General features: G+C 41.4%; 1 protein-coding gene across 3 annotated transcripts in view; it reads right to left on the bottom strand.

Moving 5' to 3' along the window:
• Positions 1-604: 604 nt before the first annotated feature.
• The window catches only part of NEDD9 (neural precursor cell expressed, developmentally down-regulated 9), a 74,402-nt gene continuing 50,279 nt past the window's right edge, over positions 605-24,727 (bottom strand). For 2 of the 3 annotated variants that reach the window (XR_011002020.1, XR_011002013.1), the window contains exons 2-8: positions 22,378-22,818; positions 7,115-7,216; positions 6,121-6,222; positions 4,473-5,696; positions 4,046-4,135; positions 1,064-3,196; positions 605-1,006 (exon numbers count right to left, since the gene is read on the bottom strand). Coding sequence is in view for 1 of the 3 variants with exons in the window: in XM_068199479.1 (XP_068055580.1) it covers positions 2,681-3,196; positions 4,046-4,135; positions 4,473-5,696; positions 6,121-6,222; positions 7,115-7,216; positions 22,378-22,818 (2,475 nt within the window). In the remaining 2 variants the exon portion in view is untranslated. Of the gene's footprint in view, positions 3,197-4,045; positions 4,136-4,472; positions 5,697-6,120; positions 6,223-7,114; positions 7,217-22,377; positions 22,819-24,727 lie in introns of all 3 variants that reach the window. The other variant, XM_068199479.1, reaches the window with a different exon arrangement.

Raw genomic sequence — 24,727 nt, forward strand, 5'->3', positions numbered from 1 at the left:
TCCACATAATGCTCAACCTGGCATGTAGTAGAAGAGGAGTGCTCTTACCACTGGCTATAGGGAGAAAGGTACAAAATTGATTTTCCAGTTCCTGCGTGGATAACGGCTTCACCAGTAAGTGCTGGAGAGGGGGAGCAGGCCAGAATAGGTGGAAGGCACAGCTGTGTCCTACAACCCCACCTTCCTTGGGATCGTGTTGAGAGGAATTACCCCACTCAGGTGAAGGACCACTGTCAGTGCTAGGATGAGGTGCAGCTTATGTAGCAGGAATACACACAAGTAATGGAGGAGGATTGTGGCTCAGTGTACTGTAGGCCCTCACAGAAGTATTTTGGACTTGATAGCTTGTGTGGCTGAGTTGTAAAAATGTGTCCCCTGCTGCTTCTGGATGGGCAGAGGAACTGTCTGTCCCTTTCTCTAAAGCTCCCAAGTTCTCATTTCACACTATAAGCCCTGACCAGTGAAAAGCCAGAAAATGAGTTCCTCATTTTAGAATGGCTTTGATAGTATATGAGCAAGCAGCAATATTTCCTTTTAATATGCTTAGAAGACTCTGAAAACAAGAAAAAATAAGACCAAGGTGCCCTTTATATATATATATATATATATAAAAAGCTAGTAATTTTAATAATTTCAAAATTACTCTCTACAAGATAACAAACTGTAATACAGGGTTGCAATAAAGGTTCTCCTTTGGAAAGCACAAACTATCAACATAACCACTACACTCAGAAACATATTTTCACTTTCTAAGAATATACAGTGAAAAAAATGGACAAGGAAATACAAAAGAATCCCAAACAACAATAGTACAAAACAGGTTCACACAGATTGCTTTTTGGCAACTGGTTCTAGGTTACAAAATGACAACTGCTCTTTCAGGATGTTACACCAGGCCAAGCCTTGGAGCCCATCCTGAGCCAGCTGGGGTTGTGCTGGCTTCCACTGAGCTTCCAGGAATGTTCTGCACTCTGGAATGTTATGGTAGTGAAGAGTGGTCTTCGCTCTAAGACAATACATTAAGGCTGTGGGGTTTCATACACTGCTGAAATGGTTCTGTCACCTAAGACAGCAAATCCCATTTCAGTAAGGCACGTTTGGCTACAAAATGGGAAAGTCAGGAGTCAGGCAGAAGTGAGAAGTGCCTGTTTTCCAGGTGCTACCGATCTCACGACCCTGCTGTCACCAGCGATCTGGCAAACGCTTTGAACACATTAATGTGGGACCACCTTGAATTAATAAGGACAGTAGTGTTTCTGCTTTAAAAATGCCAGAATCACCTGGAATTTTCCTGAGCTACTGCTCACTTTGAAGCACAGCTTTTAGGCTGGGGACCACAGGCAAAGGGTGCTCTGTGACTTATTTTTAGGGGGTTTACAGAAGGCAACGATGACAAATAAGTTTATATGGGATTTGGAGAGACCAGCATACATGAAATTTCTAAAGGAGGCTAATACTCTGCTAACAATTGAAAATTACTGGGTGGGACTGTGTGTATTTACTGAGGGAACGGTCCCATTGAAACAGGACATCATTTTTGGCAGCAGTGTAGTGGAGAAAAGACCAGCACCTACACAACAGAATTCTGGAAAAAAACCCAGTAGTTGAGTGGAAGTCACAATTGCAACAGATGCAATTGATTCCCAATAATATGTCCTAGAAAATTAAGTGCTACTTCTTCATTAAATTGTGTATATGCTATAGAGGTGTTTAAATATCTGTTATTTCAAATTAAGCTCTTTTCTTTCCATACAAAATATAATTTGTATGTTAATCCTTCTGAAAGGTATTGGTATTTTGAAACATTGCCCATCCACATCCTCAGAAATGAGCCCAATGGATCCTGGGATGCCCTCAGGATATCTCATGAGTCCATAAACAATAAGGCTTTCAAGCCTGACTGTTAAATTAAACTGCCGATGCAAGGACATACAAAGTAAACGTGTATGAAATTACATTGCTGGGAATCCATCCATGGTTTTGAAATCCCATGTTGGACAGTTATTAGAAACAGCAAAATCTGAATGCCAAAAGATATTAAATATATACAATTCTGCCTTCCTCCTTTGAAGGTCTTGTTTCTTACATGGCCTAAAAATGCCTTTCTCCCAAATGCTGTATGCCTCGCTTGATATGTTGCTTATTGCAGCTGTGCATGTATGTTGGTCAGAATGACCAAATGTTTTACACAACAAAGTAACATCAAGAGGAGTTACACTTCACAGAATTAACCTATAGAAAGTAATTTCTAAGAAGGGAATGGAGTTCTATGAGAACCATTACACTTGCTTCATGGATTGCTACAAGTAGGTTTCACAACCAAGTCCATGCACCAGCATCAAGATGGAATGAAACAAAGAGTGCAGCATCCAGTTAACAAATATGCTGAGGAAACAGGCTGTATATACAAAAGCTATGTACTGTTTACCTGACATGTAATTTTTAAGGTGCTTAATTGATGTTTTAGGGAAGGTAGCAACATATACATATACATTGTGTATACAAATCTAAATGTGTATAAGAAACATAATACAGAACCAGACAATATTCCCAGATCCCTGATTTGATTAGACTCTCTAATGTATAAGAATGTATTTAAAATATTTAATAAAAAATATCTAAAAAAAGATACCATTTACATAAAAATAGTTCCAGTTTGTCTGCTCTTCTGCTTTGCTGCTTACAGATTGGATTCTGCTGGGCTCCATAAGGACGCCATTTGGACCAGTGAGAGTTTGAACAACTGTGCGTGATGAGAGAGCTCTGTTACTCGGTCCACCATCCTCTGCAGGGATGCTGTGTTGGGGTAACTCAAGGCAGCCGCCTTGGTGGCCAGAACAACGCTCTTGAGCAGTTCACACAGCTGGTTGCTGGAGTTCATCACTCTGTTGCACATGTCCTGAGTAGTCATTTGCCTCGCGAGCGTGTCCCCAATGAACACGAGTTTATGAGCGCTCAGAATGATGAATTTGCTGTGTGCCACGAAGATCCGGGGGGGCTGAGAAGAGTTGACACAACTGAAAAAGGCATCGATGGCGTTCAGGAGGGAGTTGAAGTGAGTCTCGCACTGGTCGGAGTAGAACAAAAGCAGGCGGCTGTCATGGGAGGTCTGGAGGGCCTGTGGAGGTTTCCATTTGGAAATGTCATTCTCCACTGGCTTTGTGATCTCTTGCTCCAGACGTTGAAACTGATTGATCTGAAAGGAAAAACAAAAGCTCCCATCAGCAAGTATTCTCATAAGATGCTGTTATGTATTACGATTTCACTTCGTGCCTCAGGACACCCCTGGCTATCCTACATTGACCTTATGCTAAGTAAAAAGTAGCAGTATATTTTCTAGGATCAAGTGCTTTGATTACCGTAAATCCAAACATGCAGAGTTCAGAAGAGAGAAACATCTAAAATACCTCATTTGCATTAAAAAACCCCAACAACACAAACTCCTGAATTTACAGTCTGTTGCTCATTTGGAGTATTCTGAAATCACAAGTGAGAGAGATGGATACAAGTGGCAACAACTCCTACACAATTTTTAAAAAGCTGTCATTTCTGTGGGATTTTGAGATGAAAACCCTTTAAATCTCACCTCCTCATTGCTTGTACAATTTTCTGCCATACAATATGGCAACAACATACTGAAGAATTAATATGAGGGAAAAGTGACAGCACTCAATCTTATGAACCTACTTTTTTTAGCACTAAAAGTGATGTTCAGCACAATATTTAAGCTGATGGTATTGATGTTTGCTGAGCAGATGTGAAGGTGGCACATGTATTCAGTATGGTCCAGTAATTAAGGCCCTGGATGGCAGGTCAGGAAAGCCAAGTTCTCAAGCTGGCTTTGTGACTGACCTGCTGTGAGACATCAGAAAAGCTTGTTTCTCTTCCATGGTGAACTTTTAGAGTTTTTAAACTTTTTGCTTTTTATTATCTGTATCCTTTGCATGCTCCTAAGGGGAGGGCCCCTCCTGCTCTATTTGACCAGTGCTCCCTCTGTGTGAGGAATGATGCATTTCAGGGCAATTATACACCTGGGAGAACATACCTGATGGTGCTCTAGCTCCATTTTGCTCTGCTTGATGATATTTTCTTTCTCCAGAAGCTCCTTCTGTTGCCTTTCAAACTCTTCTTTCCCCTGTTTTGCATAACAGAAGAGACTGTGTTAAATCAAAACTGCTCCTGAGCTAAATGGCAGCTCACAGGTCAAGAAAGAGGCTGCTTTGTATTGGCTTTTTCACTGGTAGTGCTCCACCAAGAGTACAGAAGATGAAAGGATAGTGTGGCAGAGCAAAAGGCTACCACTATTAGAAATCCAACAGTCCTATTTGACAGGAAGTAATCACCCTGCTGAAATTACTCTGGAATATGCTTAGTGTGGCCATCGATTGCTGCTTTCCCACAAGAAGCTTCTACAAAAACCACAGACAATTCCTACATGACCTCGTGCATAACAAGGTGTTGGGTTTACCTACCTGCAGGTGAACATAATCGTAGTCATCCATCCAGCTCTTTTCCGAGCCTTCACTGGTGGCGTTGTAAGGGTGCTGGCCTTTACTCAAGAGTGGGGGAAGGGAGCTGCAGTGGTTCTGTGCTTTTTCTCCATGACGCTGCATCTGAGGACTGTCATACACACAGTCAGGAGCATTCATTATATTCTCTGGTATGTTTTTGAAACGGGAGCTGCCCAGTGCCTGCTTGAAGAGCAGCTCTGCATTGACACTGATGGTGGTGGTCAGCTGCTTGGCATCATCCGGGACTGTCCTTGCTACCATAACAAACCGATCCAGGTCATCACACTTGTTCTGCACTCTGTTGACAGCTAGGACATTCAAAGACCAGCTGTAGCTGTTCAAGTCATGACTGGTTTGGGTAAGGATCTGGTGAGAGTCCTCCAGCCTTTGCACCTCCCTCCTCATTTTGTTGAGGAGGCTGAACTCAGACAGGTAGGAAGCATTGGCTGCCGATCCTTTGGCAAACTGGAGGTACTCCAACAACGACTGCTCTACCTTATCCACAGCAGCGTGAATTTCATTGATGTGTTTCTCCATATATCCATAGGACCGCCAGTCTGGTGTAATGAAGGCTGTGAGGTGATTGACAGCTGCCTCCACCATCTGCTGGAGGCGATAAAGCCTCTCTATAGCAGTGTCTGGATCAAGGATTAGTCTTTTGTCCTGTGCAGTTGATGCTGAATGAGAAGAGTCTTTTGATGTCGTTGATGATGTGGACATGTTACTCCTTGTGCTTCCTGTGCTGGAGAAAGACAACCTATTCATCCCATCAGTCACATCCTGTAAGCCTTTATTGTCTTGGAGGATTGGTGGTGGCACATCATAGACACCTTCTCTTCCTTCTGCAATGGGATTTTCACTGAGTCCTGTCTGTTGTCCTGGGAATGCAATTCCCCTCGGGGTATCATAAACATCTTTTTCAGGTGCAATTTGCTGTCCAAGAAAATGGTTTTGATGGTTCGTAGGGATGTCATAAACACTCTGTGCCTGTGGCATTCCACCTGGCAATAATAGGCTCTCAGGAGAAAATCTATTAAGTTCTTTTCCAGTTGCTTTGGTGATGGGAGGAGGAATATCATACACTCCTTCTGGTCTTACACTGTGGCCCACTGGAGATGAAAAATCCTGCAAGTTTTCCCTCAGAGCTGTATCATCTTGGCATGCAGATGGAGGTGCAGCATAGACCTGAGTCACAGAAAACAAAACATGAAACCTTTGACTAGAACAGTGAAATATTTACCATCTTCCATTTGGGATGAAAGATCTCCTATTGATGTTCAAAGAGTCAGCTACTTATCTTAAGTTTGACTGAGAGTCAGTTTTAATATCTCACTTTTTATCACTCATCTCGATGCAAATTCCCATAAATAGCAAAATCCAAAAAGGCAGTATGTTGCCACAAAGATAATGTAGGTCTAATTATCAATTTATAATTCATAACCTTAATTTTGATTCAGTGCTTCACGATTTTTATCAATTTAAAAACCTAAGGAAGTTTTTGAAGTACTGAATCTCCTACTCCTTCAGGATCATACATGAACCCTTGTTAGAACATGTCTTTGGCTAGACATGAAAATACAGGATCTTGTGGAAACAGAGCAATGCTTACCCCTTTGGCAGGTGGTATGTCATACACTCCTAAGGCTTTTGCTTCTCCCATGGGAACTGGAAGTGCAGGCCCCTTAACCGATGTCGGGGGAATGTCATATATCTGAAGAAAGAATAAAATTATTACAGAAACAAGTCATCTCAGGGAAAGCTCTGCTATTAGATGAATTTTCACAATTTCTGTGTTTCCTCTCAGAAAATTTGAATGTGACCAGAGCTCTTCAGTTTTTTTTTTTTTTTTTTTTTTTTTTTGTTTTTTTTTTTTTTTTTTTTTATGGGAGAACATCTTGGATTTGCCTAGAATTTTGGACAGTTAGGAGGAAATGCACTTTGCTAGGTCTCCTCTGGGCAATGGTGTGGACATCAGGCTGGAGAGATGAAGTCAAGGCTGACTTCCCTCCTGAGAGGTAAATCAGGGTCAGTCTATTACATTTACCTCTTGGGATGAACAGGGGAGGACATGTGACCAGAACTGAGCATACCCTGACATCCAGGGTGGTTGAGTTCCAGGTCCTGCCAGCATCCACTCTGCAAGCCTGTGGTCCTGGGGACTGAATGCTAAGGGTCCAGAACAAAGATATAGTTCAAGCTCAGTGACATGGTGCAGTCAATAGGTGGTTAAAACAACTCCCTGCATAGCAGCTGTTCATCTAGGTGACAATTTTATCCTTACTGAGTGAATTACTGTCAACTATGAAACAACAAAGTACAGGGGAAAAAATGTTCCCAGGCAGCAAGTTTATTCTGTTTAGATATACTCTTTGATCAAAACAGAGAGAACAAATGGGACTTTTGTGTTTGGTGTGCTGCCAAATCTTAGTCAACATCAAATAAAACTTTGAAATACGTCTGTGATCTGTGAATAAGCCACAGCATCTAATTAAAACATATTTTCTCTCTGAAATGAGAGAACTTGCCTTGCTCATAAAAGTCTGGTAGAAATTCATCACATTTTGTGCTCTGTTAGCCTTGCTGGCACTTTTATTGGTACCTACCCCTTGGAGAGGGCGAACGGGGGGGATATCGTAGGCATCCTTCTGGTGTTTAGAAGGGAATTCATAAACATAACCTTGTCCTGACCTGACTGGTGTTATTACCTGTGGGTAAAGGAAAAAGAGGAAATGTTAAGTCTCTGAGGATGTTCTCTCTGTAACCGCACAAGGTATAAACAATCCAATCCTGTTAACATTCATGCATCATTGGCAATGTTAGTAACACCAGTCTGCATACCCTTCTGAGAGCTGAACACTCTAAAATGAGTGTTAGTAGCTACAAATGCACCATTTTTTTTCCCAGACCAGCCCTGACACGACTGCCTTCTAGTACTCTACATTGTCTTCTCTTTGCCAAGCACAGATTCTGTGCAGGTCTGAGAGCCTGGTCCTTTCTTCCCATTGACCTTCCATTAGCACAGACCACATGAGGTGATGGCTGCACCACCCACTCGCTGAGATCAGGGCTGTGAACACTGATCCCACTAGGTGTGAGTGTCCCCACTCCTTGTCAGAGGCTTAAAATACTATGTTTAGTGTCTGGGAGTCTATGCCTCTGCTTGTAGAAGTACTTCCCACCTACTTTAGCAGGACTCCATGTGTTACAGTGCTCCATAGCACAAGCTCCTGGAGAACTGAGTGTGAGTTGCAGCTTTGGAATTTTTTTATATAGAAATGCCATGCTTAAACTTTCCAAAGCAGGACATTCTATTTTGCTGTCTCTGCTTGGTTTATCCATGTTAGTGGCTAAGAGATGGGAAATGTCAAGCCATTCTTGAAGTATATAATGCAGTAACAGTCTCTGAAAAACAAGAAAGCTTAGAATTTACTTTTTTTTTACATTTTGTAAACCATTAACTACCATAATAACTACAAATAAAATCAGGTGAAAAAGAAATGCCTTAAGTCTTAGACAGCATCTGCACAGCAGAATTTCAGTACAGTGTGGTATAAAAGCAATGTTATCTAACCCCAAAAGAGAACTGGGTTTGTAGTGGAAATGCTGACATCTTAACCTCTGCTGGCGCTATTTTGCTTTAAGAAAAAAATATAAATACTGTAACCCAAAAGCACAAAATGGCAAATTACATAGGCTTATATAAGATGTGGCTTTGTACTCAGCTGGGGAAAATTTTATACCAGAACTACTTAACTCTCCTTAGAAATGTATGTGACACATACCAACATACATTCTACCCAAATGCTCAGTAAGGATCCCGTGGCAGGTTTTGCTGTAAGGAATCCTTGCATCCTGGCCAGATTTCACAGTGAGTTTTTCTTGACTGAGGTCTTCAAGGACAGTCCCTCATGCTAACCCCCTACCTCTTCTCTGCTATGTTAACAACACAGGCTTTCCTTCTTTTCACTTGCCGCCCAGATTTAGCTGTGCAGTCTCTGTCCCTGTACCATGAAACAACCACTGGATTCCCCCTTGGTGAGTGCCTTGGTAGCACAAGTACAGGTCTGATTCAGCGAGTATCCCAAGGCAGCACCAGCCCCTGCCCTCACTGTGGGCCTTGGGGGAAGGAGGAACAGTCACGCCCGGCAGGCGGGGGAAGACCATGGCTTTTGCAAGAGCTTTTCCTTGAATTACCATCAGAAGACAGGAACTGGAAATGATAGAGTCTCCAGAGTGCTGCATATGAGAGAACGGCTCAGTTGGGCATGGGGCTAATAGGGCTTACATACACAAGAGTTTTTTAAAAAAGAATCTAAAAATATTGCATTTATGACTGGCCATTCCTGTCCTGCAGAGTCATCTACTGCATTGTAAAAGGTACCTATGGGCAAAACTTTTAAGGAAATTCTTTCTGAAGTTACTGGAAGCTTCCCATAGTAGGTCACTCCAGACAGTATCCCTCCCTGGCCACTCTCATGTAATACTGGAATTATTCTGTTTGCCGCAGAAAATTCTAACTCGTATCAACATCACTTCTTCATGCTTTTTCTGCCAGTGAGGGTTAGTGACCAGACTAGAATAGTTTGCCATATATATTTTGCATCCTTTTTTCCCCCCTGCTGTGTACTGCCAGTCAAATGATTCCTACCCAAGTCAAGACAGAAGAATTTGGTTTTAAGCCATGTTTACTCAGAGGTTCCCTCCAAGGGCTCCAAAATTACAACCATGGAGTTACTTCAATGAGTCATTCAGTGTGTTGAAGTGATCCTCTGGGAGAGCTGACAATGTACAGTAAAAACAAAGGGCTGTTTCCTGGGTAGCCCATCTCCACCAGCCCTTCTGCTGCTGTGAACACTGTGGTATTAGGCTGCTTGCTAATATGCTGGGAAACTGCTTGACCATCCCAGAGAAAAGAAAAAAACAGGGTGTTCCTGGCAGGCAGCCAGAGGCCCCACGCAGTGCTGGAAGCAGGAGGAATGGTGCAATGCTGCAGTTTGGCTCTGCTTCACCTGCTGTTTGCTGCGTAGATGGACAATGCAGGACTCAGGATGTGTCAGGCTCTAAAAAGACAGATATTAGTTGCTCAGTGTGAAATTTTTATACCCACTTGTTCAGTTTTGTTCTACACCAGAAACTGAATGTCTGAACTCCTTCAGGATAAAAGAAGGCTAAGGGGAGACCTTATAATTCTCTACAGCTCCCTGAAAGGTGGCTGTAGCCAGCTGGGGTTTGATCTCTTCGCCCAGGCAATGACTGAGAGAACAAGATGACACAGTCTTAAGCTGTGCCAGGGGAAGTTTAGATTAGATGTTAGATAAAAAAAATTCTTCACTGAAAGAGTGATTGGGCATTGGTCTGCCCAAGGAGGTGGTGGAGTCACTATCCCTGGACGTTTTTTAAAAAAATTGGATGTGGCACTCAGTGCCATGGTTTAGTTGATGAGGAGGTATTAGGCCACAGGTTGGACTTAATGATCTCAAAGGTCTTTTCCAACCTAGTTCATTCTGTGATTCTGTGATAAAAGACACCACCACTCTCTTCTTGCTCAGAGAATTGATCTCCATGAACAAAGTCACAGGTCTCTAATATAAAAAAGGGAGTTGATCCGAGCAGCACAGGTAATAAGGCATAGAATCACATAAGGCTGGAAAAAACCTTTAGGATCACCGGGTCCAACCATAAACCTAGGACTGCCAAGTCCACCACTAAGTCATATCTCTAAGCACACACAATTAAAACCACTTGTTATTCTCACAGGTAAACATGGTATTTCGCTTTTGTAACAAGAATCCCTGGTCACAAAACAGATGATAGCCTTGCACCATGGAGCCTGAAACATGCATGGAAGAGAAGCTTGCTCATGCCCAGTAGCTGCAGAGAAATTCTCCCTCCTCTGCATACAGGAGTTTCAAGCAGCTGCAGTTACTCTGGTAGCTCATCTTTAGAGGCCTTTCCCACTTTACAAAAAATCCTGACATACCAGATGCCATATGAAAGATTTATGGTACTACAAGGGTGCTGGTTTTATTTACTGTGCTGATACAATCCTAAAAAGCTACACTAGAGGTAGATGGACCACACAAAGGAAACCAGTTTCATTCAGCACGGCAAGACTTTTTTTATCATCTAGGCACTTTTGCTCTTTCCCAGACCTGAAGCAGTGGTCAAGCAGCATCACTCCTTTATTTGGTTGAAACAAAAATGTGCTCTGGGTGTGTCTAACTGCTGTCAAAGAAAGTGAGAGGTTATAGTGCAAAATGCTTGATTCTGGGTATTCATGAGTAAAGTCTGCCTGCAAGTGCAATTGTGGACAGAAGACCTGAGGTGTCTGCAGGGCTGTGGTTAGCAGTGCACTCTACTTATGGTGGCATTTATTTTCCAAATAAAAATGCATCAGATGCTTTTATGTCTGCTCCTCTTTAGGCTTTCGAAAAAGTTATATGAAAGGCAGAAAATATGATTTTAAGATGTCCAGCAACCCAAAACCAAGGTTTGCTGATAGCATGAAAGACAGCTTTTTTCTCCCAGTGACTTGGATATATTTTCCTGTGTGGAGGATTATTATCCAGTAACAACACGTTACGAGTGATTTCACAGCAAAATCTCCAGCAGATGATAATGTGGTCTGCACTGAGTACAAGAATGTTTCCTGTTGTACCTCCACTCCTTTTTCCTTCCAATGCTTTTCCTTAAGCTGGACTGCTTATTTCTGGTTAATTCAGAACAGAAGAAGCTCATCACCAAAGCTTATCTTGAGCAAACATTTTGAAACAGTAATTAAAAGAATGTCCACACTACTTGACAAAGGAAAAATGTGGGGCATTTGTTCTTACTCTCATGACCTCACATGGGTCATCAGGACATGGGGTTGCACTGCTTCTTCTGTCTGAGGAAGAGCGGGGTAGCTGGGCAAATGAAGTATGAAAGATAACAAACCCAGTCAGAAGTAACTTTTGATTTTGGCTATTTACCCATAAATATATTAAATTAACTTGCTGCTTCTGAATGGGATACTCAGCCCTTCCAATGTATTGTTGAACAATTTTTTATGGTTTTTTTTTTCATGGTAGTTTATTTTTGAAGATGAATTCAGAAGGAAGGAGGTGACTGCAAAGGAAATGTTCCACATTAGCCACTTCTAGATCAGGGATAGCAGCCCGATTTGACACTCACAAATTTATTTTCTAACAAATGCCATTGCACTTCATACCTCATGAGGATTATCTCCCTTTTACCTCTTCTCTTTTAAGAATGCCTGTGGTCACCCAAGTATAAAAAAATAATCCTGCATTTCAAACCAGCAATTTTCCTTGTTTACATGTTAAAGGAAACAGATGGTGTTCCCACAAACTATCTAGCCCAACAACATTCTCAAAATATTGTTAACCACTCAATCTGTGCAGAGCAGCTAACAGGGACCAGCTTTGGCCCTAGTGAAACATGTAATGAGCCTTCAAACTTTCAGTACTGCAAAACAAAAACAACTGAGCAGAAAGTTTGTTCTGTTCTTGCTGAAGTCCACGCTCTTCCAAAGTAATTACTTGGGCCTTTTCCATGCCAATGGCATGTCCCTAACCAAGAAAAAAGAGCTGAATGTGCATGTACTTTACAAAATATCCAGTCCTGTGGTTCATTAAATCCTGCTTTCCTAAATATAAGGGGGGAAAAAACCAACATTCTATTTCTCCCAGAATTAAAATGCCTGTTAGGCTGCAACCGGGAACATTCCTAACTATGGCAACAAGAAGACCATTCTCGTGCTTACAGCAGACACACAAACACTGTAGTTTACATTGTTTCACAAGGACAAAGAGCATATAAACCTACTGAAGCAAACAAAATTACTCTGAATTTATAGCAGTACCGTGAGGGCAGAATCTGGCTTGTTCTCATGAACTGCAGTTCCTGATATGCAGAATGATGGGAAACAAGTGAGTTTTACAGGTAACAGAACTGATCAGAGATATGTTGCACCTCTGCAACACCTTGCCCCACACAAATCACAGGCAGAAGGGAGCTAAAAATGGCAGCTTAGTATTTCCTAGTATGGCCTCTCAACCTCAAGAGCCCACTGATGCCTGTAGGCTGCTTTTTAAATATATTTAAATAGTGCTTTTTGAAGGTAGAAAAGAAGGGGCATATATTTTAAATCGGGACAAATAACTGTATTAACACATATTTCACCCCACGATGCTCTCCTCTTCACCCCACGGGCAGGGCTCAGCAGCTGATGAGCTACTGCTATCCACTGCTTACCCTGGGAAGAGTTCTGCCCTGGAGGAGGAGGCCAGGTGGTGGTGCATGAAAGGGGGGTGGCATAAAGTCTGTGGGGAAAATGAATCAAAGTGTAAGGAAATGAAAAAAGAAAAAAAGTCATGTCTGTGTACTGTTGTAAATTATTTCTTTAAATTTAACATGAAGCTCTAATTGTTGACATTCTATTGCTGAGCCCCTTAAGTGGATATGTAACATCCACCTGGGCTCTCTTAGTCTTGCAACAGGCATAAAATAGACAAAGAGAATATAGACAAATACCAGAGAGAATTAAGGGGGGAAAAAAAACTCCCTATTCTCTTGAGGTCCTGGCCTTTTGCAAGGCAGTGATGGAAGCCATTGAATTATGTCAGATCAGGCAGTGAACAAGTCACTTCTTAGCCCTTCTTTCTGTTCTGCTGGATGTTCTTAGGAAGCCATGTGTGTCTTTTGAAATGTTTTACAATTTTTTCCCTTGGTGAATTTTCACTGGCTAAGCTGAACTGCAGGAAGGTTGGGTTGAAAAACACACAGGTAATTTAGGTATTTGAAAGTACCTGGCTAGCTGGCCAAAACTATAATTTTCTCAGAAAGCACATAGTGTTTCCACTCATGTCTTCTGCAAGCTGCATCAGGATTTCCAGTGACTGATAATAAATTTTCTGACAGTAATACCTACGATATCACTTTCTGTTGCCTGCTCTGAAAAAAACCAAGCAATCATATTTTTACTTACTTATTTGCTTTATACAATGACAGTGTATTTCCCTGTTGCCAACGACTAAAGGTTGGAATTTCACATGTGCTAAGGATACTCTTATCAATGTTTGGGTTTGTAAACTGCTACAGGTCTTAAGATTATGAACTCATAGCACTTTATTTTAATCCAAATAATGTATGAACATTGGGCCGCTATAAAATGTTCTGGTGTAGTATTTTCTGCCAAGACTGAGTTGTTGGAGAGCTTTGATCAAGTCTCACAAGCTGGAAGAGAGGGGAGTAAGTCTGTCGAGGCATTTCTTCTGATGCACTGGACTTGTAGCTCAACTGGGAGTTGTTTCTAGTGCTAAGGCCCAAATGTCTCTGCCAGGCAAGAGGAATTGACAGAAATGACAGTATTGATTTTCTGGGCTGAGCGAGTTATCAGCTGTAGCATGCGTCAAAAAGAAACGCGGCACCAAGGCGCATTGTGACACCTCTCCTTGTTTGTGAGGGGGCGTTCACCACTGAGATTTCTTAGAATACTCAGATGTGTGAAGATAAGAACACATGACAAATACTGCCCCGATACAGAACTGATTTATCTCTTGATGCTGCTTTTATCTTTAAAAGACCTGCTTATTTTCTCCTATACTATCTCCATTTGCTGTCCAAGACCTAGACATATGAAGATTCTGCTGTAAATGCTCTCAAAACCTAAAGCATGTCCAGATGTCCCTTATTCATGGTGTATTAAAAATGCTTAACTCTGCAGGCTCAGGCATTTAAACACAAACTTTTAAACGTGCCAATGAAGTGCCTCACCAGTAGATGCCCAGTCTTAAAAAATGCCCCTGAGGCATTGTCATGTAAGCAATAGTATGTAAGGAAAATGGGTGTTACAATTTTGAGGTTGTATTATTTCAAGAAGACTTATACAAGTTTTGGGTTGTGAGTCTTGAAGATATAGAGGACAAGCTGTGAAACAAATTTAAGATAAAAAAATATGACATCCCAAGCTGGCCTGGATTTAAACCCTCACTGCTGGTGAAAAAGGTATAACCAACTGCTTTGCAACTAGCCTAATCCTGAATTTTTAACTTCTGATATGACTTCTTCTATTAATCAGTACACAAAAGCAGGGTCATTACTCTATTTTTAGGTTCTGTTTTTTTCCTAAATCTGAAGTGCAGGTTTATAGTCTTTCCAAACAACTTTAAAAAGAAATAAATCTTTGGAGTTACATAAATGTTCTAAGCTCTGATTAGTATAAAATTACAGAGCTCTATGAAGTGTGGTGGAATAGTGCTGAACTTGCATTAGCTGTAGCTTTAGATGATAGTGTTGAATATTTTCTCACTGATGTTCATGATTGCAAACTAAATGCAGATAAAAAGGTCTGTATCCAGATCAGCTGTACAAAGCACAAAAAAAAATCTCAACAGCTTTGTAACTGGCAAGATTTGACTGGATTTTTTTTTTAATTTATTTTATGATGTTTTCGTGACATGATCCTGCTCTCTCTCACATCAGCTCTAGGGCTTGCTGCCAGTTGTGTTATGAGCAACATTTCTGCTTGTTTCAGTGGGACAAGCTTGGCTCTGGCTGGCCTTGAATTGCAAAGCTGACTGGGAAGGGGTATTTCCAAGATTCTGGTAAGAGTCATTCTTCCTTACAAAATATAATTAAAGACAGTCAAACCAACACTTCTGAGAAGGTCCCATTTTTGAGAAGAGAGGAAGAGAAGGAGATGAGCAAATCATACCATTGCTATTAAATTACCAGCACTTTAAAGAGGAGTGTGAAGAAGATAGTTGTGCAACATTCTTGATAAGCGTTTCACCAGTGTCATGTCATCTCCATGACAATTACTCATTAGGCAGACAGAGACATCATCATTTTCGCATGCATTGGCCAACAGAGCTAAAAAGCTGATGTGTTACGGGACTGGTGATAGAACAGGCGATGAACTCTGAAATACTGTGGTGATGAACTCTGAAATAATGTCTATGGTTGGGTCTTACAGAGAAAGAATCCCCTCCCCAATTATTGTGTGATAAGTTTTAGTGGAGAAATATGCGTGTCTGCTAAAGCATTCTCTGGAAAACTGTGATTAAGTCTGAGATGCAGTTTCGATAAATGAAAAGTATGTGGCAAAACTCAGCACCTCAGCATTCAGGTCTCTTGTCCACAATAAAAAAGAGTATCTTACTTTGGCATCCCAGCCTGTCTAGTCTCTCCACTTTAAAAGGTTGTCACATGAAGAACCAATTGCAAACCAGTGCTTGTTTTCTGTACTGGTAATACTATGACTGTCTCTTTTCAAAGACAGAAGCCAAAGTTTAGGGCAAGTTGGGCAGAGGAGAGGAAAGAAAGAAAAAGGATGAGGTGTTAAGACAGGTAGGGCAGAGAATGTCTTGTTGTGAATGACATGAAATCCTAAAGGCTCACAAACAAAAACCAGTTTGGTTCAGTTCATATAAATAATTTTAATTCTTTTGAGGTATTTGATCTTTTTTTCTGTTATTTCTTTCCTCCTATATTGAATGTCTAGATTGGGGGAAGAAGCTTCATTTGGGAATTGTTGTAAATGGGTATTTCCATGACTTCTTGTTTCCCTTCCTTTAAGACATTTCTCAGAATAGATCCTTCCCTGTCAACAATTTCAGTTTTTGTGAATCGGCATTTCCCAGTGGGCAAAAATATGGTTGAGATGAAGCATTGCCAGAGAGTTTCAATTCCACAAGAGTGTTCTCAGAGGTACACTTGGGCAGAAACAATGGAAGTGCCCCTAAATCATTTAAGTTGGGAACTACGCTGCTCTGAAAGAGAGAGGCAAATAAAACCTTCCATGAGGAAGAAGTTTGATTTGATTTGATCTCATTTGTAGAGGTTCTCTGGCTCACAAGCTGTATTGGCTCCATTTCTGTATGGGTATCTCAGGGCAGCTGTACAGACAAGTGCTTCTCGTAAGTGGTGCTTAGATTAGCACAGCTTACTTTGGCAAGTTTATGGAAGGCAAAGACACCTTTTAAATAGATATAAACTCCATCCGTAATTGGTTTTTTGCATGTGTGTAATAATTATACCAGACCTCAGTCACAACTGATTGTGCATATGTAAAAGTTGTGATGATAAGACCCAATGGGAATATATTACTGTCTTTTAAGGATTAGGGATAGACTGGCTTATGGAAGGTTCCTGTCTCCTAGGAACTTAACTACCTTAATTCCACTTTGCTCCCATTTTGACAGTCTGTTTGGGGAGAAAGACTAATTTAGATTCATGTTAAAAAAAAAAAAAAGAGAGATGCAATACTGCCTCTACTATATAAAAAAGAAAAAATGAAATGTTTCATGCAAATATATAGAATAATGATATTCTGATGCTAATTAGTCATACTCCAAATCAAAACATCTAAAAAATCATAGAATGCCTGCCAAGACTTTACATTTCATTAGAACTGTATTTTCTGATGGCCAGCAACCTGTCTTCATCTCCCCATTTCCTATCTCCAGAAACCACACTTCCTCCTCATGATGAGATTCACTTTCTGAATAATCAGTTTTCTTTCTACTCATGTGGAAATTTTTTTTAAAAGCTCTGCTGCTGTGCTTAGTTTTTAGTACTTAGAGGGCAATTTAGATTACCTGAATTTGCTGTTTTGTTTCAGACATAACCAAAGGTTCAATTAGGTTTCTAACCACCAAGAAAGAACCCATAAGCTTTCATTTTTCTTTTATTATTGCTATTACGATTGTTTTACTATTTTTAGCAAAGGTTTGATCCTGCTCTTGTGCAGACACATTTCTGTCCCTGGAGACCTTGGTTATTGGATAAGATTGCAGGACTGGCCTTTTTTTTCTGATACTCCAGGGGAAAAACTGCATGCCTCTGGTCTACAAATAGAACTGATGAAAAAGAGCCCTGTGTTCAGGGAGGAACAGGGAGTAATGTTGAGCTCATATATTTGCTCAGCCTAATAAAATGCAGTCTTTTTCTTGAAATTCTTCTCTACAAATCACATCAGTGACTAACTACTGCTTACTCTGCCTTGTGGATGAGGGATTAACTGCACTGACTTTTTATCAGTAAAATGGTTGTTCTCCTATTCACGTCACATGGAAAATTACAAGGGAAACTCCTGAGCCTAAGAAAACAGCTGTGTGCTGTTTTAACCACTGAGCTTGCATTTAACTTGAAGTATTTTCATCCTTTAGAGCCCACTTTGTGAAAGCGAGCTCTGAGTGTTGAGGTATGTGTTACCATTCCCGCTGCACTCAGCAAACTTCCTGTGTGCTCAGCACTTTAACACAGAAGCAATATTTTGTTACGAGAGATACAAATCCCCAAAGTAGAGTTTGTAATGTGAAAGCAGAAGAGAAGAGGGACTATATGATCACTGTTGGGGCCATTTATGGAAACCCCATCACAGGAAACTGTGGTATTTCAGGCCTGAGGGTAAATGGGGACATTATCTTGGTATGTAAATACATTTTACCAACAAACAGCAAAACACTAGATATGATCCCATTCTTTCTGATAACAAAATAATGTCACATAACTCTTTACTGTGCTTAATGCCTTTCTCATTTCATAAATGTGAAAATAGGCAAGGAAAATAAGACAATAATGTAAAGGTGGGCTTATTTCTGGAACTAACATTATAAGGAACCATTTGTTTCTTCCCAGCTAGGACAGTACTTGTGTAATTGGAAGGAAAAATGTCATAATGTGGCTAACTGGCTCCTGCTACTGAAGTCCGTGCCAGAATTGTCAGGGTGGTGCTGCTTGTGGGGTGGTGTTTCTACTTTCTCGTGCATTGAACCAGCATGACTCTTAACATAAATAAAACCCGGGGAACAAGGTTCGTTCCCATAGCCATGGTTTACCCAAACCTCCTGCTGAAGGCAGTGACCTCTTGATAAAGGCAGAGATAGTAGGATGGTGGGGTGTGAAACCCTGGATTTCTCAAGGACACATTTATATTTGGAAATAGGCCGGGTATGAAGATGAGTTCCTTCCCTATTCCGCTCTATCCACTTTTAAAAGGTGGATAAATCTGAGTGTTTCCTGAACCACAGCGTTCCAGTTCAAACAGACCAACAAACCAAAAAGGTGATTTGTTCCAAGCTGGCATTAATCTTTATTTGCCTGAGTTGGTCCGTGCCTTGTGGTACCTGTAGTTCAGGGCTGGTAACTCCCACAGTCTGGTCTCTTCCCTGGTCAAACATCAATCTCAATCTGTTTTGTGCAGGGTTTCCTTGACCAACAGCTCTCCTGACAGCTACTGGTTTCTATAGAAAGCTGTTTTCCAACAAGGAAATAATTCCCTTAATTTTTTTGGCCAATGTTACAATGCTATTTTCAGGATGGCAGGGACAGTACAACAGATCAGCTAGGGGAAACACTGAACCAAAAAATGAGTGTTTAAATGATGGCAGTGACTTTTTTTTTTTTCTCATGTGTAGCTTTCCCTACTTCACAGCTTAGGTGTGAACAAATGATTAATCACAGGTGCAAAAGAATCTTTGTGCTTTGTCGGCACCTTTCCCAAAGGATGTTCTCAAAGCAGCCTGTACAGAATGAGTTCCCTCATAATTAACCCACATATTTTGCTGACGAGATGCAAAAGCACCACTCAAGACCATGCAGAATTCTGTGACAAAGATAAAATCCAGGTTTCCTGCAAGTCAGATTTGTCTGGAGGTTCTTTCTTTTTGCTGGCTGCAGCAAAAGAGAGTAAGTTCCAAGGTAGAGCACAGAAAGAGGGAATAAATTATAAGACACGGCTTCCACCTCTTTATGCTCCTCAGACACTCTCCACACTTTGGGTGGAACTGTTTTGTGACTGAACTTGCAGCAGAGCTGCAAAAGCCTGGGGCTAACCAAGGCTAATTTTAAACCACCCCTCCTTATCTCTGTCATTGGTAGAGCGATTTCTAGAAGGTGCTATTTTTATTTGATAGAGGGAGCCCATACAGGTCTGTTGTCAGCAACCAGTTTGGCCAGAATCAATCACTCACGCTAATTACTTGCCTCAGGACTCCTTTTTGACTCGCTTTGCCTTGCTGGCTTAGGAGATGTGTTACCTCAGCACAGCTTAATAACATGCCTGCTGTTGATTTACTGCTGCTTGAGGCTAGACAATTCCTGCCTGGCAGCAGCTCCTAAACCCTGCCTGCAAAACCTGTATGGCAGCCAAGCCACGCGTTTGCACAAGGGAAGCAAGCAGACACGTGCAGAAAGGGATAGCACAAAAACTGCTGCTGGTCCCCCTTAGACTGGTGTCCAGAGGACACAGTTTTCTTCTCTAGCTCCTGATGTGGGAAGGAAGAAGACTTGCATGCAGCAAGATCTTGCAGCAGAACCCTTCAACATCCTTATGGCTACCAAAATACACAGCTTGCTGACCAGCTGGTTCTGCTGATGGAAGGAGGCAGAGTGGCTCATTTAAGCCTTTGAAGCAGGTGTCACAAGTCTGAGAAAAGATAGTACTCATTTTGGAAGACAAAGCAAAGAGACCCCAATTCAAACCTTCAAGATGCCCAGCTTTTCTTAATATTAAGGATTGTTTTTACTGATCCCTAGAGGAGGAGGATTTGGAGGGCAGACTGTTTCCTCACACAAAGGAGACAAGCGCTGAAGTGCTTCCCTTTAATTAGGCTTTTCTTTCACAAAGGCATTATCAGAGAGTTGTAGCTGTAAAAAAAGCAGCTTAACAAGATCAGGATGATACAGAATGTAATAGTTTTACCTCAGACACCTCCTTCAATAGTAACTTGTCTCTTGCATGCCACAGTTTCAATCCCAATGGGCTCCATTCTGTGTAGAACTGAGCAACTCCAAGGAGCAAGAGACATATCTACCTCTGGTCAAACTAGGATGCTGCCATGAGGTTTGCCAGCCCCTAATACAACACAGTAAATACTGAGACTAAGGACTCTTGGGCTAAATACATGTAAGTCAGGACTAAAGCAAGAAGCAAATATTGGCTAGGGCTAAGCAGGTTGGCATTTACTTTGATTGAGGATGAAATGCTTTGTAAACATGCATGTTTAGTTATTTTACAGTGAGCAGCAAAGCTGGCCTTTCATGGGTTGCAAGGAATTAAATGAAAACAAGCCATAACTCTGAGAAATAGACAACTTGCTAAAGGTGACATGAATTCAGAAAAATTCATAATCAAGGTTGCTGGAAAAATTTCTAGGCAGAAACTTGGAGAAAACAGATGCTTCACAGCTTCTGATTTTTGTGTCTCAACAAGAACTTTGCACTTAGACTAAAACAAAGATTTCAGTTTCTTAGTGTTTCAAGGGTTCTAACACAGTCCTAGCAGCCAACAAGTTTATGCAGAATGTCCTGTTATTTTCACTGGAGCTGGAGAGGGTGGGAGGAGGGAGAAGAAACCTCAAATCAGTTGGAAAATTCTTCCTGTATGGAGTAGAAACACATTCATTATGCTAAACAAACTATCCTAATAGTATTTAGGCAAGCCAGGTGCTAAAACGAAGGCACACAGTGCTCATTCCAAACTCATTCCTTGAGCTTTGCTACAGACCTTAGTGCAGATCTGCTGTATGGTGCATTGCCTGTGCTCAAGCTTGATAGCTGAGGCATCTCTGAACAGTGCTGTAAAATTTTTCCTACAGCCATACCCTAAAATGAGATCTCTTCTATGCTGCCCCATCAACAGACTATTTACCAGGTGCTCACTGCCTACTCTGGAGGGTATCCACTGTGGATAGGCAAAGAATATCCTGGAAAAGATTACAGTGTATGTAGTCTATATGGAAAGAAGCAAATGAGAGAAAATATATGGGAGTTATCAAGAAAACTCACGTAATTGCTCCAACAAAGCTCCTATCTCTGTCTGTGCAGCAAGTGCAATTTTCTTGTATTATCTTCCTGCACAGCCTATAAAGCATAACTAGGGTAAAGCTGAGCAAGTAACCTCTTTGTAAATTGACTTGGAATGGTTTCACAGATCTTTCTCTCTTACTCAGAAGGCAAAAAATCCATTTCATCTTATCGAGGAAAATGAAATTATGACAAGGAAATAAAATCATTAGAAGATGTCTTCCAAAGGCCTGATATGAAAAAGGCTAACTTGTGGGTGATGTGGGGGAAAACCACAAAACAGATGGCCTTGCCAATCTCAATTAGGTGAAAGTTTAAACCAGTAAAGAACTTCCCGAGAGAGCCATCATCCACTCTCATAAATTGGATATTAATGCTGTGCTTTAAGCTCTAAAGGTAAGGAGGATGCTGATATCTGGAGCTGTTGAACTGGGAATGGAGGAACTGAAAGAATTTCTTTTTGGCTTTGTAATATTTTCTTCCTTGGGTATCTTCCTTAATCCTTTTCAGTCACCAGGGTACCTGGCAGGTATCCTGTGAAGGTAAAATGAGGGAGTGGCAGAAGATGGGGAGAACTTAAGAAGGACTAAGGGAGGACCCACATAATGCAATAATGCAGTAATGGCTACATCATGGAGCTGCTGCAGTTCTCACTTTTAACCAAAAAAATTAGATAAATATCAAGTGCACTCTTAAAAGCTTTAGGTTTAGTATTAAAACATCCCCCATTATCATCATCCTCTTGTTTCCTTACTCTTACAAGTATGGCCCTTGTCACATCAATCACTGATTCCTCTTTGTAGTTTAGACCCACTGGGACTGCTCCAGCAAGACAGTATATAATTTTTAATTAAACAAAAATTACTTGGGCAGATGATGTAACTGTTCATTAATAAGTGGGAGAGTTCATCTTGCTGCAGCAGCTCTTTTGAACATATAATGTGAGAGTGCCACAGGCCAAATGTGCTTCAGCCTGGGAGGAACCTGAATCATGCACTTCTCTCAGCACAAATGAGCTGCTCTGGAGCTATGAAGTAAAAGCAAATGCACACACCTTGTTAGCCATAGCTGGACCATCAATACACCTCTGCATGGAGGGTGGCACCTGGTAAATATCTTGTCCCACCAGACCATGACCAGTAGGTATCTGGTAAATTCCCTGATTCTGGTGGGAAGGCGGCACTTGGTAGACAGGGTCCCGTGCCGAGGCGTGTGAGCTTGGCACTTGGTAGATCTTTTGGTGGTTGAAGGGCTGATTCATCAATCCTGAGCTGGGCATATCCTGGCCAGGAGGACTGTCCTGTACCACGGGACCTATGAGGAGTTTCACACGGTTGCCTGGGACGATGCCTTGCCGGCCATGTAAGGAGCAGAGCCACCATCCTTCTAGACCCTCGGTGTTCTGTTCTATCACTGTCAGGATGTCTCCCTTGCGGAAGGCCAACTCTTCTGCACACTCGGGGACATTGTCATACAGGGCTCTTGCCATAAGATTCTGTGGAGAAACAAAGGCAAGATTAGCAAATCAACAAACAAGCCAGAATTTTTCTATATCTTCAAGCACATTCTAAGTGATAGGAAATAAGAACTGAATTTGAAAAAGAAGTGAGCAGGAAATCAGAAGAACATGGAAAATCATACAGCACAGGATTCCTCTGTCCCAAGTTGGGAAAATTAAGAGACTTATGCATTAGCAACACTGCTAGAGAGAAATTTTCCAGCAACAGTGGGTCAGATAGAAGCTCTTTATATGGCCTAGTCACCTGAACAGACAGAAAGTCAGGAGAGTTCTGCTCCTGGCACTGAGGTGCTCTTCCTGTGAATGAGGGGTTTGTACCTTCATCTCTTGACACTGATTTCCCTACAAACGTGCTCTGTGGACTGCTACAGCCAGCTAGCAGCCATTAAAAATAAACCTGAACAAGACTCAGAAAGAGTGAGTAATCCAGAGTAGTTTTTCCCAAACAGTTTTACATTTTTGGGGTCCCAAAAGACTTTCCACAGAGGTGCAGATCCCATTAGTGTAAAGACAGTGGCCTGGCATTTTTTAGCTGACACCTGCAGTTGCCTTAAAAGTGATGGATCTGTAGACCACCTAGTAAGAATAACTATCTAAAATACGAGTCGACAAACATCACAGGTTTTGAGCTACGATGCTGATCTTTGCATGTAGCTTTGTGCCTTCTCACTCTATGCAAACTTCTTCAGGAGCACAGCACAACATAGCAGGAGCTTAATAGATAAAACCCTTCCTCCCCTGCTACCTCAAAACCACCACCACAAAAAAAAAAAAAAAACCTCCAAAACAACTTCAAAAACATGGTTCTTCTGAGGACCACCTTCTGTAGAAAAATCTTTCAAGACAAAAATATAATTCTAAAAAATAATGTGTTCAGTGACCCCAAGCAGGGTCATGCCCGTGCCATGAGGAAAGCAGTGCCCATCTCAAAGAATGTAAGAATGTAGGTATCAACCAGCACCATAAAGAGCCTCTGTGTGTGACTTAAGGGGAGTCTTAGGGTAGCCAAGGAGTGTCTTTGACTTGTGCCAACATAGTTTAAGCACTCTTAGATACATTTTGCTTGATATGTCAAGTGGAGCAGTACCATTAACACAGGGAACTTCACACAGCTCTACCCCCAAGCATTTGCTTAGTCTTTCAGGCAGGCTTTGCAGCTTGCCCTGACTTCTGTCCTGCTGGGGTTCTATTCTCAGCAGTACCTCTGCTATGAATTTTTAAGCCAGCTCTGAGTTGATGTAAGATTATTGGCTGTGATGTGTTACTAGTAAGTACCACCTCCTCTTGCAGATGGAACTACCTCCTTTTCCTCTTTCTTTGCAGGCCTCTATGGCACATCCAGTTCTGAGTAACTGGCCAAGGTATTCAATGGAAAGTAGGCAGGCTGTCTGCACTAACATTCTTGGACCCCTCAAAAAGGCCATGAAGATTTAATTTCTTGGCTCTGGTGATATTTCCAGGCATATTGGAAACAATTGCTCCATGACTGCCTGATTTTCAGTGAAGCCAGTCAGCAGAGATGGTTATAATCTGATTGTAAGCACTTGAAAAAATATACAGAGTCCTGGATCAGAAGTGTTCAAGCTTAAATATTTGGATGCAGTACACAAACTGAAATGGTGCTAATCCACCAAAAAGGATATGCAGCTGCCTTAAAGATTTATCTTTCCTATGTCAAAGGAATAGTGTCAAGTACAGTTTAGTGTTTTTATCTGTCATATTTATCCTCCTCCTTGGACATATCAGAACCATTTTTTTTTATCATCCCTCACTTGTGATATCTTTCCCTGTTGACACACTGATGTTTTCCCATCATTCCTGTGCTTCCTCGAGACAGAGGCTTTAGTTTGACCTTGCTCAGTGTAGCAGGTTGTGTGCAGGGCTG

This window comes from Anomalospiza imberbis, chromosome 1, assembly GCF_031753505.1.
Source record: "Anomalospiza imberbis isolate Cuckoo-Finch-1a 21T00152 chromosome 1, ASM3175350v1, whole genome shotgun sequence".
In the NCBI taxonomy this organism is placed as follows: Eukaryota; Metazoa; Chordata; class Aves; order Passeriformes; family Viduidae; genus Anomalospiza; species Anomalospiza imberbis.